This window comes from Engystomops pustulosus, chromosome 3, assembly GCF_040894005.1.
Source record: "Engystomops pustulosus chromosome 3, aEngPut4.maternal, whole genome shotgun sequence".
NCBI classification, from domain to species: Eukaryota; Metazoa; Chordata; class Amphibia; order Anura; family Leptodactylidae; genus Engystomops; species Engystomops pustulosus.
Window position 1 is genome coordinate 234,340,641 of NC_092413.1, and position 20,432 is coordinate 234,361,072.

Genomic DNA, 20,432 nt, shown 5'->3' on the forward strand with positions numbered 1-20,432 from the left:
CCCCCATGATGAAGCCCCAGAGCCCCCCCATGATGAAGCCCCAGAGCCCCCCCCCCATGATAAAGCCCCAGAGCTCCCCCCATGATAAAGCCCCATAGCACCAGCACCCCCCGCATGATGAAGCCCCAGAGCCACCCCATAATGAAGCCCCATAGCACCGCCCCCCCCCCCCCATGATGAAGCCCCAGAGCTTGCCGCTCTGCCAGCATGGAAGGTGATCTGCAGGGTTAACATCCAGAGTTAGAGAAGGCAGGAAGTTTTGGGAGGGGGTTGGGGATGAAGATTTTCTTTCAGTTGTCTCTCTCCTCCCCCCTCAGTCTCCTGCTCCGGGCTTTCTTCTCCCTCTCCAGAAGGATGCTGGCAGTGCTCTGCTGTCCCACAAGATTTAAGGAGGCTCCTTGTGAAGATGCGGGGGCAGGAAGAGAAGTGACGGTCCCAGAAGAGGCACCAAACACAGGAGAGTAGACCGCTTCTAGGAGACAAAGTGCAACAGGATCCAGGAGACCAAAAGTGATCGGGATCCAGGAGACCAAATAGGAGCTGGACTCTGGAAACCAAGTGGGATTTGGATCCCGGAGATCATTGTAATCTTGTTCCAGGAGAGGGAGAGGTCTTCTTGGGAGTGACGTGGAGGATCTTGTGGTGATGTAGTAAGATCCCTTGGACCATCAGTCTGGGATACACACAAGACTTTGTGCTTTTGTCACACAAGGGAACATGTTTTTGGTTATGTTGAGGAACACCACAGCTTGCTCATCTTCTGAAGGTCCTACCACCACTATTCTCCAAACATCTGCCTGACAGATGACAACAGCCCCCATCGGGCAGATAGACTTCCCTGTGGAATTTCAGACACTTTGGATCCTTCAACGTCCCATGAAAGTCTTGGCCATCAGCCCCCCCGGGTTGACGTGTGCAGGAGCAGCAGTCTCTTGTGAGACAATTAGAGAGTGCGACCCATCTCTTCCTCTGATGACTTCTGAGCTCTGATTTGGTTGGATTCTCCTTATACTTAATGTCTCTAAAGTTGATGAAAGACTTCATGATGATAATGGAAAGAACCAAAGCGTTGTGTCTTCTCACCTATCTACTGTACATTAGTGGAGCTTATGCCACGAACTATCCTCCTCGATACAACTTATACACAGGGGGTACTGCTCCCCAGGGACAAGTCTTGACAGCACAGGGTGTGACACAGGCCCAGAACGGACTCCGAGCTGCCAGCCGCCACAGGTAGGTGATCATGTCTAACAATATGGTGACCATCCCCAGATACTGGCTGATAGATGATGAGCAGCCACAATGTGGACATAGAAGGACTACACACATTGGGGTGACCTTCCCCAGATACTGGCTGATAGATGATGAGCAGCCACAATGTGGACATAGAAGGACTACACACATTGGGGTGACCATCCCCAGATACTGGCTGATAGATGGTCAGGACCCACAATGTGGACATAGAAGGACTACACACATTGGGGTGACCATCCCCAGATACTGGCTGATAGATGGTCAGGGCCAACAATGTGGACATAGAAGGACTACACACATTGGGGTGACCTTCCCCAGATACTGGCTGATAGATGGTCAGGGCCAACAATGTGGACATAGAAGGACTACACACATTGGGGTGACCATCCCCAGATACTGGCTGATAGATGATGAGCAGCCACAATGTGGACATAGAAGGACTACACACATTGGGGTGACCATCCCCAGATACTGGCTAATAGATGGTCAGGGCCAACAATGTGGACATAGAAGGACTACACACATTGGGGTGACCATCCCCAGATACTGGCTGATAGATGGTCAGGGCCCACAATGTGGACATAGAAGGACTACACACATTGGGGTGACCTTCCCCAGATACTGGCTGATAGATGGTCAGGGCCAACAATGTGGACATAGAAGGACTACACACATTGGGGTGACCATCCCCAGATACTGGCTGATAGATGGTCAGGGCCCACAATGTGGACATAGAAGGACTACACACATTGGGGTGACCATCCCCAGATACTGGCTGATAGATGGTCAGGGCCCACAATGAGAACATAGAAGGACTACACACATTGGGGAGACCATCCCCAGATACTGGCTGATAGATGGTCAGGGCCCACAATGAGGACATAGAAGGACTACACACATTGGGGTGACCATCCCCAGATACTCGGACATAGATGGTCAGGGCCCACAATGTGGACATAGAAGGACTACACACATTGGGGTGACCTTCCCCAGATACTGGCTGATAGATGGTCAGGGCCCACAATGAGGACATGGAAGGACTACACACATTGGGGGGACCATCCCCAGATACTGGCTGATAGATGCTCAGGGCCCACAATGTGGACATAGACGGACTACACACATTGGGGTGACCATCCCCAGATACTGGCTGATAGATGGTAAGGGCCCACAATGAGGACATAGAAGGACTACTCACATTGGGGTGACCATCCCCAGATACTGGCTGATAGATGGTCAGGGCCCACAATGTGGACATAGAAGGACTACACACATTGGGGTGACCATCCCCAGATACTGGCTGATAGATGGTCAGGGCCCACAATGAGGACATGGAAGGACTACACACATTGGGTGACCATCCCCAGATACTGGCTGATAGATGGTCAGTGCCCACAATGAGGACATAGAAGGACTACTCACATTGGGTGACCATCCCCAGATACTGGCTGATAGATGGTCAGGGCCCACAATGTGGACATAGAAGGACTACTCACATTGGGGTGACCATCCCCAGATACTGGCTGATAGATGGTCAGGGCCCACAATGTGGACATAGAAGGACTACACACATTGGGATGACCATCCCCAGATACTGGCTGATAGATGGTCAAAGCCCACAATGTGGACATAGAAGGACTACACACATTGGGGTGACCATCCCCAGATACTGGCTGATAGATGGTCAGTGCCTACAATGTGGACATAGAAGGACTACACACATTGGGATGACGATCCCCAGATACTGGCTGATAGATGGTCAAAGCCCACAATGTGGACATAGAAGGACTACACACATTGGGGTGACCATCCCCAGATACTGGCTGATAGATGGTCAAAGCCCACAATGTGGACATAGAAGGACTACACACATTGGGGTGACCATCCCCAGATACTGGCTGATAGATGGTCAAAGCCCACAATGTGGACATAGAAGGACTACACACATTGGGGTGACCATCCCCAGATACTGGCTGATAGATGGTCAGGGCCTACAATGTGGACATAGAAGGACTACACACATTGGGGTGACCATCCCCAGATACTGGCTGATAGATGCTCAGGGCCCACAGTGAGGACATAGAAGGACTACACACATTGGGGAGACCATCCCCAGATACTGGCTGATAGATGGTCAGTGCCTACAATGTGGACATAGAAGGACTACACACATTGGGGTGACCATCCACAGATACTGGCTGATAGATGGTCAGGGCCCACAATGTGGACATAGAAGGACTACACACATTGGGGTGACCATCCACAGATACTGGCTGATAGATGGTCAGGGCCCACAATGTGGACATAGAAGGACTACACACATTGGGGTGACCATCCCCAGATACTGGCTGATAGATGGTCAGGGCCCACAATGTGGACATAGAAGGACTACACACATTGGGGTGACCATCCCCAGATACTGGCTGATAGATGGTCAGGGCCCACAATGTGGACATAGAAGGACTACTCACATTGGGGTGACCATCCCCAGATACTGGCTGATAGATGGTCAGTGCCCACAATGTGGACATAGAAGGACTACACACATTGGGGTGACCATCCCCAGATACTGGCTGATAGATGGTCAGGACCCACAATGTGGACATAGAAGGACTACACACATTGGGGTGACCATCCCCAGATACTGGCTGATAGATGGTCAGGGCCTACAATGTGGACATAGAAGGACTACTCACATTGGGTGACCATCCCCAGATACTGGCTGATAGATGGTCAGGGCCCACAATGTGGACATAGAAGGACTACTCACATTGGGGTGACCATCCCCAGATACTGGCTGATAGATGGTCAGGGCCCACAATGTGGACATAGAAGGACTACTCACATTGGGGTGACCATCCCCAGATACTGGCTGATAGATGGTCAAAGCCCACAATGTGGACATAGAAGGACTACACACATTGGGATGACCATCCCCAGATACTGACTGATAGATGGTCAAAGCCCACAATGTGGACATAGAAGGACTACACACATTGGGGTGACCATCCCCAGATACTGGCTGATAGATGGTCAGTGCCTACAATGTGGACATAGAAGGACTACACACATTGGGATGACCATCCCCAGATACTGGCTGATAGATGGTCAAAGCCCACAATGTGGACATAGAAGGACTACACACATTGGGGTGACCATCCCCAGATACTGGCTGATAGATGGTCAAAGCCCACAATGTGGACATAGAAGGACTACACACATTGGGGTGACCATCCCCAGATACTGGCTGATAGATGGTCAAAGCCCACAATGTGGACATAGAAGGACTACACACATTGGGGTGACCATCCCCAGATACTGGCTGATAGATGGTCAGGGCCTACAATGTGGACATAGAAGGACTACACACATTGGGGTGACCATCCCCAGATACTGGCTGATAGATGGTCAGTGCCTACAATGTGGACATAGAAGAACTACACACATTGGGATGACCATCCCCAGATACTGGCTGATAGATGCTCAGGGCCCACAGTGAGGACATAGGAGGACTACACACATTGGGGTGACCATCCCCAGATACTGGCTGATAGATGGTCAGGACCCACAATGTGGACATAGAAGGACTACACACATTGGGATGACCATCCCCAGATACTGGCTGATAGATGGTCAAAGCCCACAATGTGGACATAGAAGGACTACACACATTGGGGTGACCATCCCCAGATACTGGCTGATAGATGGTCAGGGCCTACAATGTGGACATAGAAGGACTACACACATTGGGGTGACCATCCCCAGATACTGGCTGATAGATGGTCAGTGCCTACAATGTGGACATAGAAGAACTACACACATTGGGGTGACCATCCCCAGATACTGGCTGATAGATGCTCAGGGCCCACAGTGAGGACATAGAAGGACTACACACATTGGGGAGACCATCCCCAGATACTGGCTGATAGATGGTCAGGGCCCACAATGTGGACATAGAAGGACTACACACATTGGGGTGACCATCCACAGATACTGGCTGATAGATGGTCAGGGCCAACAATGTGGACATAGAAGGACTACACACATTGGGGTGACCATCCCCAGATACTGGCTGATAGATGGTCAGGGCCTACAATGTGGACATAGAAGGACTACACACATTGGGGTGACCATCCCCAGATACTGGCTGATAGATGGTCAGTGCCTACAATGTGGACATAGAAGAACTACACACATTGGGGTGACCATCCCCAGATACTGGCTGATAGATGCTCAGGGCCCACAGTGAGGACATAGAAGGACTACACACATTGGGGAGACCATCCCCAGATACTGGCTGATAGATGGTCAGGGCCCACAATGTGGACATAGAAGGACTACACACATTGGGGTGACCATCCCCAGATACTGGCTGATAGATGGTCAGGGCCCACAATGTGGACATAGAAGGACTACACACATTGGGGTGACCATCCACAGATACTGGCTGATAGATGGTCAGGGCCCACAATGTGGACATAGAAGGACTACACACATTGGGGTGACCATCCCCAGATACTGGCTGATAGATGGTCAGGGCCCACAATGTGGACATAGAAGGACTACACACATTGGGGTGACCATCCCCAGATACTGGCTGATAGATGGTCAGTGCCCACAATGTGGACATAGAAGGACTACACACATTGGGGTGACCATCCCCAGATACTGGCTGATAGATGGTCAGGGCCCACAATGTGGACATAGAAGGACTACACACATTGGGGTGACCTTCCCCAGATACTGGCTGATAGATGGTCAGGGCCCACAATGTGGACATAGAAGGACTACACACATTGGGGTGACCTTCCCCAGATACTGGCTGATAGATGGTCAGGGCCCACAATGTGGACATAGAAGGACTACACACATTGGGGTGACCATCCCCAGATACTCGGAGATAGATGGTCAGGGCCCACAATGTGGACATAGAAGGACTACACACATTGGGGTGACCATCCCCAGATACTGGCTGATAGATGGTCAGGGCCTACAATGTGGACATAGAAGGACTACACACATTGGGGTGACCATCCCCAGATACTGGCTGATAGATGGTCAGGGCCCACAATGAGGACATAGAAGGACTACACACATTGGGGTGACCATCCCCAGATACTCGGAGATAGATGGTCAGGGCCCACAATGTGGACATAGAAGGACTACACACATTGGGGTGACCATCCCCAGATACTGGCTGATAGATGCTCAGGGCCCACAGTGAGGACATAGAAGGACTACTCACATTGGGGTGACCATCCCCAGATACTGGCTGATAGATGGTCAGGGCCCACAATGTGGACATAGAAGGACTACACACATTGGGGTGACCATCCCCAGATACTGGCTGATAGATGGTCAGTGCCCACAATGTGGACATAGAAGGACTACACACATTGGGGTGACCATCCCCAGATACTGGCTGATAGATGGTCAGGGCCCACAATGTGGACATAGAAGGACTACACACATTGGGGTGACCATCCCCAGATACTGGCTGATAGATGGTCAGGGCCCACAATGTGGACATAGAAGGACTACACACATTGGGGTGACCATCCCCAGATACTGGCTGATAGATGGTCAGGGCCCACAATGTGGACATAGAAGGACTACACACATTGGGTGACCATCCCCAGATACTGGCTGATAGATGGTCAGGGCCCACAATGTGGACATAGAAGGACTACACACATTGGGTGACCATCCCCAGATACTGGCTGATAGATGGTCAGGGCCAACAATGTGGACATAGAAGGACTACACACATTGGGTGACCCTCCCCAGATACTGGCTGATAGATGGTCTGGGCCCACAATGTGGACATAGAAGGACTACACACATTGGGTGACCATCCCCAGATACTGGCTGATAGATGGTCAAAGCCCACAATGTGGACATAGAAGGACTACACACATTGGGTGACCATCCCCAGATACTGGCTGATAGATGGTCTGGGCCCACAATGAGGACATAGAAGGACTACACACATTGGGTGACCATTCCCAGATACTAGCAACAAGTATTTTTACCTGGCCAGGAGTGAATGAGGTCCATATAATGCACAGGGAAGGGGTACACATACTGGGGCGACTATCTTCAGGTACTGGTCAGTAGTCGATGAGGTCCACATTGTTGTTCAGGTCACAGGTCCCATAGATCTGCTTTGGTCTCATGATGTTCTTCATGATTGTGGTTCGGTTCATATGTGCTCCACTAAGGCAACCTACCCCCACACATCTAGTAGTAAGGTGTCCCTCAAGTCCCCCCTCTGCTCCATAGATTATTATACACATCTGCCATGGACTCCCCTTATAACAATGTGTAATACTACATCAGCAGATTTCTGTAGAGACCGCGCCACTTCCAGATGTCAGACGTGTGATAACCAGATGATTCCGCTAGGACGTCACAGGATGTCTATTGACCAGACATAACCCCTAGTACCGCATCAATAGGATCCGAGGAATCAGGACGTTACCCAGTAAGGAAGAGGCCATTGGTTCTGAGGATTTACAGGAGATCATAGATTGCTAGAAGACCACCCATAGCTTCACCCCAACCTTACAGGTGGCAGAGAAATAGCCCTAGTGGGGGTCACGCCTGCTATAGGACATCTAGGTCCACATCTACCTGACTAGGTGCCATCTCCTGGGATACATTGTGATAACATAGAGGCCGCCCCCAATGTAGAAAGAAACAATGTCAGCTGATGGGGTCAGCTCACCAGGGGGTCTCATAAAACTACAAGACGTCACAGCCTGAGGCCTCTGCTGGAACCTAGAGCCATGTATAGCCCTTAATGTCCATGTGATAAGAGGATTGTGTATGAGAGACCCAAGGCAGCTTCAGGATCAAAAAGTGGCCCCAAAGAGATCAATGACGTAAACTTCTGCAACCATCAAAAAACGAATAGGAACAACATAAGAGATTCCCTTAAAGGACTATGAACATAAGTCCTTGATATATATTGATTTGCTCATCTGATACACCTGGTATAATCTCCTGATATCTCCTGTGATACACCTGGCATAATCTCCTGATATCTCCTCTGATACACCTGGTATAATCGCCTGATATCTCCTGTGATACACCTGGTATAATCTCCTGATATCTCCTGTGATACACCTGGTATAATCCCCTGATATCTCTTCTGATACACCTGGTATAATCTCCTGATATCTCCTGTGATACACACCTGGCATAATCTCCTGATATCTCCTGTGATACACCTGGTATAATCTCCTGATATCTCCTGTGATACACCTGGCATAATCTCCTGATATCTCCTGTGATACACCTGGTATTATCTCCTGATATCTCCTGTGATACACCTGGTATAATCTCCTGATATCTCCTCTGATACACCTGGTATAATCTCCTGATATCTCCTCTGATACACCTGGTATAATCTCCTGATATCTCTTCTGATACACCTGGTATAATCTCCTGATATCTCCTCTGATACACCTGGTATTATCTCCTGATATCACCTGTGATACACCTGGTATAATCTCCTGATATCTCCTGTGATACACCTGCTATAATCTCCTGATATCTCCTGTGATACACCTGGTATAATCTCCTGATATCTCCTCTGATACACCTGGTATAATCTCCTGATATCTCCTCTGATACACTTGTTATAATCTCCTGATATCTCCTGTGATACACTTGTTATAATCTCCTGATATCTCCTCTGATACACCTGGTATAATCTCCTGATATCTCCTGTGATACACCTGCTATAATCTCCTGATATCTCCTGTGATACACCTGGTATAATCTCCTGATATCTCCTGTGATACACCTGGTATAATCTCCTGATATCTCCTGTGATACACCTGGTATAATCTCCTGATATCTCCTGTGATACACCTGGTATAATCTCCTGATATCTCCTCTGATACACCTGGTATAATCTCCTGATATCTCCTCTGATACACCCGGTATAATCCCCTGATATCTCTTCTGATACACCTGGTATAATCTCCTGATATCTCCTGTGATATACCTGGTATAATCTCCTGATATCTCCTCTGATACACCTGGTATAATCTCCTGATATCTCCTCTGATACACCCGGTATAATCCCCTGATATCTCCTCTGATACACCTGGTATAATCTCCTGATATCTCCTCTGATACACTTGTTATAATCTCCTGATATTTCCTCTGATACACCTGGTATAATCTCCTGATATCTCCTCTGATACACCTGGTATAATCTCCTGATATCTCCTCTGATACACCCGGTATAATCCCCTGATATCTCTTCTGATACACCTGGTATAATCTCCTGATATCTCCTCTGATACACTTGTTATAATCTCCTGATATCTCCTCTGATACACCTGGTATAATCTCCTGATATCTCCTGTGATACACCTGGTATAATCTCCTGATATCACCTGTGATACACCTGGTATAATCTCCTGATATCTCCTGTGATACACCTGGTATAATCTCCTGATATCTCCTGTGATACACCTGCTATAATCTCCTGATATCTCCTGTGATACACCTGGTATAATCTCCTGATATCTCCTGTGATACACCTGGTATAATCTCCTGATATCTCCTGTGATACACCTGGTGTAATCTCCTGATATCTCCTCTGATACACCTGGTATAATCTCCTGATATCTCCTCTGATACACCTGGTGTAATCGCCTGATATCTCCTGTGATACACCTGGCATAATCTCCTGATATCTCCTGTGATATACCTGGTATAATCTCCTGATATCTCCTGTGATACACCTGGTATAATCTCCTGATATCTCCTCTGATACACCTGGTATAATCTCCTGATATCTCTTCTGATACACCTGGTGTAATCGCCTGATATCTCCTGTGATACACCTGGTATAATCTCCTGATATCTCCTGTGATACACCTGGTATAATCTCCTGATATCTCCTGTGATACACCTGGTATAATCTCCTGATATCTCCTCTGATACACCTGGTATAATCTCCTGATATCTCTTCTGATACACCTGGTATAATCTCCTGATATCTCCTCTGATACACTTGTTATAATCTCCTGATATCTCCTGTGATACACCTGGTATAATCTCCTGATATCTCCTGTGATACACCTAGTATAATCTCCTGATATCTCCTGTGATACACCTAGTATAATCTCCTGATATCTCCTGTGATACACCTGGTATAATCTCCTGATATCTCCTCTGATACACCTGGTATAATTGCCTGATATCTCCTGTGATACACCTGGCATAATCTCCTGATATCTCCTGTGATACACCTGGCATAATCTCCTGATATCTCCTGTGATACACCTGGTATTATCTCCTGATATCTCCTGTGATACACCTGGTATAATCTCCTGATATCTCCTCTAATACACCCGGTATAATCTCCTGATATCTCCTGTGATACACCTGGTATAATCTCCTGATATCTCCTGTGATACACCTGGTATAATCTCCTGATATCTCCTGTGATACACCTGGTATAATCTCCTGATATCTCCTCTGATACACCTGGTATAATCTCCTGATATCTCTTCTGATACACCTGGTATAATCTCTGCTATAAACTCTGTAGTTGCCTCATACTTTGCATCAGTTTAGCCCCCTTGCACACCACTGTAACTGGGACAGTGATCTGACCACACCAGATCACAGTCACACTAGAGCTCTACGGCACCAGCTCACGGCCACAATAGAGGTCTATGGCTCAAGATCCCGGTCACAACAGAGGTTTATGGCACCATGTCACAGTCACAATAGAGGTCTATATCACCAGATCAAGGTCACAATAGAGGTCTATGGCACCAGATCACAGTCACAATAGAGGTCTATGGCACCAGATCACGGGCACAATAGAGGTCTATGGCACCAGATCACAGTCACAATAGAGGTCTATGGCACCAGATCACGGTCACAATAGCGGTCTATGGCACCAGATCACGGGCACAATAGAGGTCTATGGCACCAGATCACGGTCACAATAGAGGTTTAAAGGCGCCAGATCACAACCACAATAAAGGTCTATGGCACCAGATCACAGTCACAATAGAGGTCTATGGCACCAGATCATGGTCACAATAGAGGTCTGTGGCACCCGTGATGGTCACAATAGAGGTCTATTGCACTAGATCACGGTCACAATAAAGGTCTATGGCTACAGATCACAATCACAATAAAGGTCTATGGCACCAGATCAGTCACAATAGAGGTCTGTGGCACCAGATCAAAGCTACAACAGAGGTCTGTGGCACCAGATCACAGCCACAATAAAGGTCTATGGCACCAGATCAGTCACAATAGAGGTCTGTGGCACCAGATCACAGCCACAATAGAGGTCTATGGCACCAGATCACAGCCACAATAGAGGTCTGTGGCACCAGATCAAAGCTACAATAGAGGTCTGTGGCACCAGATCAAAGCTACAATAGAGGTCTGTGGCACCACATCAAAGCCACAATAGAGGTCTGTGGCACCAGATCAAAGCTACAATAGAGGTCTGTGGCACCAGATCAAAGCTACAATAGAGGTCTATGGCACCAGATCACAGTCACAATAGAGGTCTATGGCACCAGATCACAGCCATAATAGAGGTCTATGGCACCAGATCAAAGCTACAATAGAGGTCTGTGGCACCAGATCAAAGCTACAATAGAGGTCTATGGCACCAGATCACAGTCACAATAGAGGTCTATGGCACCAGATCACGGTCACAATAGCGGTCTATGGCACCAGATCACGGGCACAATAGAGGTCTATGGCACCAGATCACGGTCACAATAGAGGTTTAAAGGCGCCAGATCACAACCACAATAAAGATCTATGGCACCAGATCACAGTCACAATAGAGGTCTATGGCACCAGATCATGGTCACAATAGAGGTCTGTGGCACCCGTGATGGTCACTATAGAGGTCTATTGCACTAGATCACGGTCACAATAAAGGTCTATTGCACTAGATCACGGTCACAATAAAGGTCTATGGCTACAGATCACAATCACAATAAAGGTCTATGGCACCAGATCAGTCACAATAGAGGTCTGTGGCACCAGATCACAGCCACAATAAAGGTCTATGGCACCAGATCAGTCACAATAGAGGTCTGTGGCACCAGATCAAAGCTACAACAGAGGTCTGTGGCACCAGATCACAGCCACAATAAAGGTCTATGGCACCAGATCAGTCACAATAGAGGTCTATGGCACCAGATCAAAGCTACAATAGAGGTCTATGGCAGCACATCACAGCCACAATAGAGGTCTGTGGCACCAGATCACAGCCACAATAGAGGTCTGTGGCACCAGATCAAAGCTACAATAGAGGTCTATGGCAGCACATCACAGCCACAATAGAGGTCTGTGGCACCAGATCAAAGCTACAATAGAGGTCTGTGGCACCAGATCAAAGCTACAATAGAGGTCTATGGGACAAGACAACGGTCACAATAGAGGTCTATGGGACAAGATAACGGTCACAATAGAGGTCTATGGGACAAGATAACGGTCACAATAGAGGTCTATGGGACAAGATAACGGTCACAATAGAGGTCTATGGGACAAGATAACGGTCACAATAGAGGTCTATGGGACAAGATAACGGTCACAATAGAGGTCTATGGCACCAGATCACAGTCACAATAGAGGTCTATGGCACCAGATCACGGTCAAAATAGAGGTCAATGGGACAAAGAAAAATTGTCTGTAGTTACAATTATAAAATATACAGTTCCGACTTACATACAAATCCAACTTAAGAACAAACCCACAGAACCTTTCTTGTACGTAACCTGTATAGATCATGGCTCTTTGTGCTACTTTTGCAGGAACTGGTGCGCCTATGTGGTGACGAGGACGGTCACCTGCATGGTGGAGGACGGGGTGGAGGCCTATGTGAAGCCGGAGTACCAGCCGTGTGTTTGGGGTCAGATCCAGTGTCCGCGCACAGTCCTGTGAGTCTTAGGGGATCTACTTTAAAGCCTCTTTGCTGAATTCTTTGTAAAGTCTTTGTGTGTGTTTTGTCTTGATGGTTATAGGAGTCTGTAGACCCCACAAGCTGCTGCCCCTAAGGTCATGACCCTGAGAGTGTCTCGTAGTGTTACTACACACAATACTGGTCCATCAGGAGGCGGCTATCACATGGCCATTATTTATCTCTCAGGTACCGCAGCTTCATGAGACCCCGATACAAGATCGCCTACAAGACCGTGACCGACATGGAATGGAAATGTTGTCATGGATATTCAGGAGATGACTGCACCGAGGGACCGGCAAATGGAGCCCAGATCACAACCACTAGACCCCGGCCACGGCCCGTGAGACCCAACCTTTCCGGCTCCAGTGGAGGGAACCATCTCAGTGGATCTGGAGGGGAGGGTAAGTCCTGTGCATGGATGTCCTGGTAGTATTAGGTCCAACCAAGACGAGACGAGCCTGACACTGCCCACAGACCTTCCAAATAGTGAAAAGTACAAAAAAAAACATAATTTTATGATCAATACACAAATCCACAAGTTATGATATAAATTCATTTACACAAGAAGATTAATAATGGAGACTGGGAAGTTATAGAGCAGGAGGGGTCATACAAGGTCCTCTGAGATCTGGCTGCACCAGTGCATATTGTACAACCTCCTGCTATACCCCAGCTCTTCCTCCCGCTATACCCCGGCTCTTCCTCCTGCTATACCCCGGCTCTTCCTCCCGCTATACCCCGGCTCTTCCTCCTGCTATACCCTGGCTCTTCCTCCCGCTATACCCCGGCTCTTCCTCCCGCTATACCCCGGCTCTTCCTCCTGCTATACCCCGGCTCTTCCTCCTGCTATACCCCGGCTCTTCCTCCCGCTATACCCCGGCTCTTCCTCCCGTTATACCCCGGCTCTTCCTCCTGCTATACCCTGGCTCACCCTCTTGCTTTACCTCGGCTCTGCCTCTTGCTTTAACCCGGCTCTCCCTCTTGCTTTACCTCGGCAACCCCTCTTGATTTACCCAGACTCTTCCTCCTGCTATACCCCGGCTCTTCCTCCCGCTATACCCCGGCTCTTCCTCCTGCTATACCCCAGCTCTTCCTCCCGCTATACCCCGGCTCTTCCTCCCGCTATACCCCGGCTCTTCCTCCCGCTATACCCCGGCTCTTCCTCCCGCTATACCCCGGCTCTTCCTCCTGCTATATCCCGGCTCTTCCTCCTGCTATACCCCGGCTCTTCCTCCCGCTATACCCCGGCTCTTCCTCCCGCTATACCCCGGCTCTTCCTCCCGCTATACCCCGGCTCTTCCTCCCGCTATACCCCGGCTCTTCCTCCCGCTATACCCCGGCTCTTCCTCCCGCTATACCCCGGCTCTTCCTCCCGCTATACCCCGGCTCTTCCTCCTGCTATACCCCGGCTCTTCCTCCTGCTATACCCCGGCTCTTCCTCCCGCTATACCCCGGCTCTTCCTCCCGCTATACCCCGGCTCTTCCTCCCGCTATACCCCGGCTCTTCCTCCCGCTATACCCCGGCTCTTCCTCCCGCTATACCCCGGCTCTTCCTCCCGCTATACCCCGGCTTTTCCTCCCGCTATACCCCGGCTCTTCCTCCCGCTATACCCCGGCTCTTCCTCCCGCTATACCCCGGCTCTTCCTCCCGCTATACCCCGGCTCTTCCTCCCGCTATACCCTGGCTCCGCCTCTTGCTATACCCTGGCTCCGCCTCTTGCTATACCCCGGCTCTTCCTCCTGCTATACCCTGGCTCCACCTCTTGCTATACCCCGGCTCTTCCTCCCGCTATACCCCGGCTCTTCCTCCCGCTATACCCCGGCTCTTCCTCCCGCTATACCCTGGCTCCGCCTCTTGCTATACCCTGGCTCCGCCTCTTGCTATACCCCGGCTCTTCCTCCTGCTATACCCTGGCTCCACCTCTTGCTATACCCCGGCTCTTCCTCCCGCTATACCCCGGCTCTTCCTCCCGCTATACCCCGGCTCTTCCTCCTGCTATACCCTGGCTCCGCCTCTTGCTATACCCTGGCTCCGCCTCTTGCTATACCCCGGCTCTTCCTCCTGCTATACCCTGGCTCCGCCTCTTGCTATACCCCGGCTCTTCCTCCCGCTATACCCCGGCTCTTCCTCCCGCTATACCCCGGCTCTTCCTCCCGCTATACCCCGGCTTTTCCTCCCGCTATACCCCGGCTCTTCCTCCCGCTATACCCCGGCTCTTCCTCCCGCTATACCCCGGCTCTTCCTCCTGCTATACCCTGGCTCCGCCTCTTGCTATACCCTGGCTCCGCCTCTTGCTATACCCTGGCTCCGCCTCTTGCTATACCCCGGCTCTTCCTCCTGCTATACCCTGGCTCACCCTCTTGCTTTACCTCGGCTCTGCCTCTTGCTTTAACCCGGCTCCGCCTCTTTCTATACCCCGCTCCCCCTCTTGCTTTATCCAAGCTCCGCCTCTTTCTATACCCTCGCTCCCCCTCTTGCTATACCCCAACACACCCCCCCCTGCTGCTGTAGCCCGCGGCTCCTCCCTCCTGCTATACCCCTGGATCCCTCTTTTTCGCTCCCCTGACCACATAGATAAAGAAGATGACAGCATTTAACGTGACAATAGAGAGATTATTTAAGACCCAAGATATATTTGATATACACTGGCGCAGGGCTTCGCTGGTAAGGACAGTGTGCCTCTCCACTGCTACAAATTACATACTTCTATAAGAACAAGGATACCTGCGCTGGCTATGAGGTTATAAGGTTTGAAAATCGCTTTACCACTAATGGTCCTACAAGGACTTCTACATCAGTGTGCACAATGCACTTACCTGTATGCGGCTCCCCTCCTATATGGGAAGTCTGATTCCTTCCGTTGCTGAGGTTCTGGTCCCGTAGGTCCTGTAGGTCTTGTGTAGAGCAATACCCTTTCCTCGAGGTTATGTCACGTTTGCAGTAATAATCCACGAGGTGCAGATCAGCGCACGAGCCCCGGCCGGCGGCTTCACTGGATCTGACGTCACCCCAGGAACGGTCCGGCTGGTGAGACGCGTTGTCCAGAGCTCCGGCTCTCTTCCTCAGGGTTGGTTTCCTGATCTCACTGATGCGGTTCTTCTTATAGGTACGGTACCCTTGTCAGAAAAAACTGATCACATCCTCGTGGTTGGTTTGGACAGTTCCATTCTGTTTCGTTTTAGAGTGCACCTTTATGTGGCCATATGGTAAATCCTATCGCTACACCTAAATAAAATATCTACGGATAAATTGGCGTAGCTCGGCGAGAACCTGGTCCCCATAGCTGTTCCCCATTTCTGTCTATAAAATTCGTCCTGGTAGAGAAAATAATTCTGATGCAATATAAATAATATAGAATCCATTATAAAATTGATTTTGGACCTTTGTGGTGTCCGATCACAGTATATAGTGATGTGATGTCTAGTGTTCTAATGCATGTAGTGGGGCTGCCGTACAATGTCCTTTCATTGTTCTAACATGTGCTTGGGATCTGGGGGGTGTGCTGGGATTATACATACGTACCTTTGGAGTTCAGGCAAGCGATGCCCGATACAATAGGGCGCCCGGGTGGGTTAATACAAGACTTCTGGATTTTTGGTAAGTAATATAATATATAATATAATACCGCCACACGCGGGTTTTGATTGTTAATGAAATCGTATTCCTGTTTTGTTAAGATGCCCAGAGATTTGCCTTTTTTGGAGAGGACGTCCAGCTCTTTTTATATTGATTTGTTGGATCAGATTTTAGTTTTTGCGGCTGTCCCCTAGTATGCCCACCTGGATTTGGTACAGGAATGTTAGATCTTTCATTTCCGTAGTGGGATATACACTGATTTCTATCCTCCGCAGATGTATCCTCCAAGGTGTGAGAGCTCACCTGTGAAGCATCTGGTTGTGTCATTAGGAGGTGTTTCTAGGGGCTTTACGTTAGTGTTACTGTGGGGGACCCAGTCCCTGGAAGATTAGTGTCTCTTTCTTTCCCTGATTTCTTCCTCTTTCTGTCTCATTCCTTTTATTATATTACTTGCTGAGAGGACAATATCCGGGAGTTCTTTGTGTGGTTTAATCTGTTCGAATAGATCTAATATCTGTTCATTAACCTTCGTTAACTGCCCCCGCCTTTTTCCAATAATAAAGCGAACTGTGCGTTTTGACCTGTTCGATTGCCTGACCTCAAACTTATCTCAATATGTGGATCATCAACTCCAAAGGTACGTATGTATGATCCCAGCTTACCCCCCAGATCCCAAGCACATGCTAGAACAATGAAAGGACATTGTACGGCAGCCCCACTACATTTTGGGAACATTACTATATACTGTGATCGGACACCACAAAGGTCCAAAATCAATTTTATAATGGATTCTATATTATTTATATTGCATCAGAATTATTTTCTCTACCAGGACGAATTTTATAGACAGAAATGGGGAACAGCTATGGGGACCAGGTTCTCGCCGAGCTACGCCAATTTATCCGTAGATATTTTATTTAGGTGTAGCGATAGGATTTACCATATGGCCACATAAAGGTGCACTCTAAAACGAAACAGAATGGAACTAATTGTCCAAACCAACCACGAGGATGTGATCAGTTTTTTCTGACAAGGGTACCGTACCTATAAGAAGAACCGCATCAGTGAGATCAGGAATTCAACCCTGAGGAAGAGAGCCGGAGCTCTGGACAACGCGTCTCACCAGCCGGACCGTTCCTGGGGTGACGTCAGATCCAGTGAAGCCGCCGGCCGGGGCTCATGCGCTGATCTGCACCTCGTGGATTATTACTGCAAACGTGACATAACCTCGAGGAAAGGGTATTGCTCTACACAAGACCTACAGGACCTACGGGACCAGAACCTCAGCAACGGAAGGAATCAGACTTCCCATATAGGAGGGGAGCCGCATACAGGTAAGTGCATTGTGCACACTGATGTAGAAGTCCTTGTAGGACCAATAGTGGTGTAGCGATTTTCAAACCTTATAGTTAAAATCTCTTAGCCAGCGCAGGTATCCTTGACTGCCCAAATAAAATTAAAACCATAAACCACCGGGAGCTCAGGCCCCTTTAACCTTAAACCAATATTCGCCGATAAATAAACACACAGAGACTTGTATTAACGATAAACATATGTGGGTTGACATGAGGGTCGGCCACAGCTTTATATATTATTATTATAATAAACATCTTGTATTTTTTTTATATTATTTTTTTGTATTATTTAAAACATAACTTGACAGGTAACAAATTTAAACAAACAAAGAGCAACCAAACCCCTCCCACCTGTATGCCTGCCAGCCAATGGGCATGTAGGCCAAATAACCCAACCAACCGCCAGCTGTGACAAAAGCAAAGCCGAAAATACCGTAAACAAAGGGAGGGCGGGTGGGAAACGCAATCCAGAAAGAGGGTGAGTGACGTCTGCAGCCCCTATTTAAGCTATGCTCACTTCCTGTACCACCCACGACACAAGCCCCGCCCCTAGTCACGTAGCCCCCACCTCCCTGGAATACGCAGGGAGACAGAAAGGAAAGGGAAAAACCACCTTAGTTAAAGAAGGGCCTATTCCTGTACATAGAACCCCGCTAATTAAGAGCCCTTTGTGCAGTCATTAGCCCAACGGCTATACGCCTCCGGGCTTGCAAGTTCTTATAGAATTATTTAAGACCCACCTGTGAGTCCTTCTGTGCTCCCCTGATTCTTCTGTGCTCCCCCGATTGTTCCTTCTGTGCTCCCCTAATTGTTCCTTCTGTTCTCCACTGATTCTCCTGTGCTCCCCTGATTCTTCTTCCTGTGCTCCCCCGATTGTTCCTTCTGTACTCCCACGATTCTTCTGTGCTCCCCTGATTGTTACTTCTGTGCTCCCCGATTCTTCTTTCTGTTCTCCCCCGATTCTTCCTCCTGTGCTCCCCGATTCTTCTTCCTGTGCTCCCCTGATTCTTCTTCCTGTGCTCCCCTGATTGCTCCTTCTGTGCTCCCCGATTCTTCTTTCTGTTCTCCCCCGATTCTTCTTCCTGTGCTCCCCTGATTCTTCCTCCTGTGCTCCCCTGATTCTTCTTCCTGTGCTCCCCCGACTCTTCTTCCTGTGCTCCCCTGATTCTTCTTCCTGTTCTCCCCTGATTCTTCTTCCTGTTCTCCCCTGATTCTTCCTCCCGTGCTCCCCGATTCTTCTTCCCGTGCTCCCCGATTCTTCTTCCTGTGCTCCCCTGATTCTTCTTCCTGTGCTCCTCCGATTCTTCTTCCTGTGCTCCTCCGATTCTTCTTCCCGTGCTCCCCGATTCTTCTTCCTGTGCTCCCCCGACTCTTCTTCCTGTGCTCCCCTGACTCTTCTTCCTGTTCTCCCCTGATTCTTCTTCCTGTGCTCCCCTGATTCTTCCTCCTGTGCTCCCCTGATTCTTCTTCCCGTGCTCCCCTGATTCTTCTTCCTGTGCTCCTCCGATTCTTCTTCCTGTGCTCCCCAATTCTTCTTCCTGTGCTCCCCCGACTCTTCTTCCTGTGCTCCCCTGACTCTTCTTCCTGTTCTCCCCTGATTCTTCTTCCTGTTCTCCCCTGATTCTTCTTCCTGTGCTCCCCTGATTCTTCTTCCTGTTCTCCCCTGACTCTTCTTCCTGTTCTCCCCTGATTCTTCTTCCTGTTCTCCCCTGATTCTTCTTCCTGTGCTCCCCTGATTCTTCCTCCTGTGCTCCCCTGATTCTTCCTCCTGTGCTCCCCGATTCTTCTTCCTGTGCTCCCCAATTCTTCTTCCTGTGCTCCCCTGACTCTTCTTCCTGTGCTCCCCTGATTCTTCTTCCTGTGCTCCCGCAATTCTTCTTCCTGTGCTCCCCTGATTCTTCTTCTTATGCTCCCCCGATTCTTATTCCTGTGCTCCCCCGATTCTTATTCCTGTGCTCCCCCGATTCTTATTCCTGTGCTCCCCCGATTGTTCCTTCTGTGCTCCCCTGATTCTTTTGTGCTCCCCCCATTGTTCCTTCTGTGCTCCCCTGATTCTTCTTCCTGTTCTCCCCTGATTCTTCTTCCTGTGCTCCCCTGATTCTTCCTCCTGTGCTCCCCTGATTCTTCTTCCCGTGCTCCCCTGATTCTTCTTCCTGTGCTCCTCCGATTCTTCTTCCTGTGCTCCCCAATTCTTCTTCCTGTGCTCCCCCGACTCTTCTTCCTGTGCTCCCCTGACTCTTCTTCCTGTTCTCCCCTGATTCTTCTTCCTGTTCTCCCC

General features: G+C 49.2%; 1 protein-coding gene across 1 annotated transcript in view; it reads left to right on the plus strand.

The window, feature by feature from the left end:
* Positions 1–273: 273 nt before the first annotated feature.
* EMILIN1 (elastin microfibril interfacer 1) overlaps positions 274–20,432 on the plus strand; it is a 53,605-nt gene continuing 33,446 nt past the window's right edge. Inside the window, exons 1-3 of the mRNA XM_072143998.1 lie at positions 274–1,233; positions 13,074–13,199; positions 13,409–13,623. Coding sequence (XP_072000099.1) covers positions 1,016–1,233; positions 13,074–13,199; positions 13,409–13,623 — 559 coding nt within the window. The 5' untranslated portion in view covers positions 274–1,015. The remainder of the gene's footprint in view (positions 1,234–13,073; positions 13,200–13,408; positions 13,624–20,432) is intronic.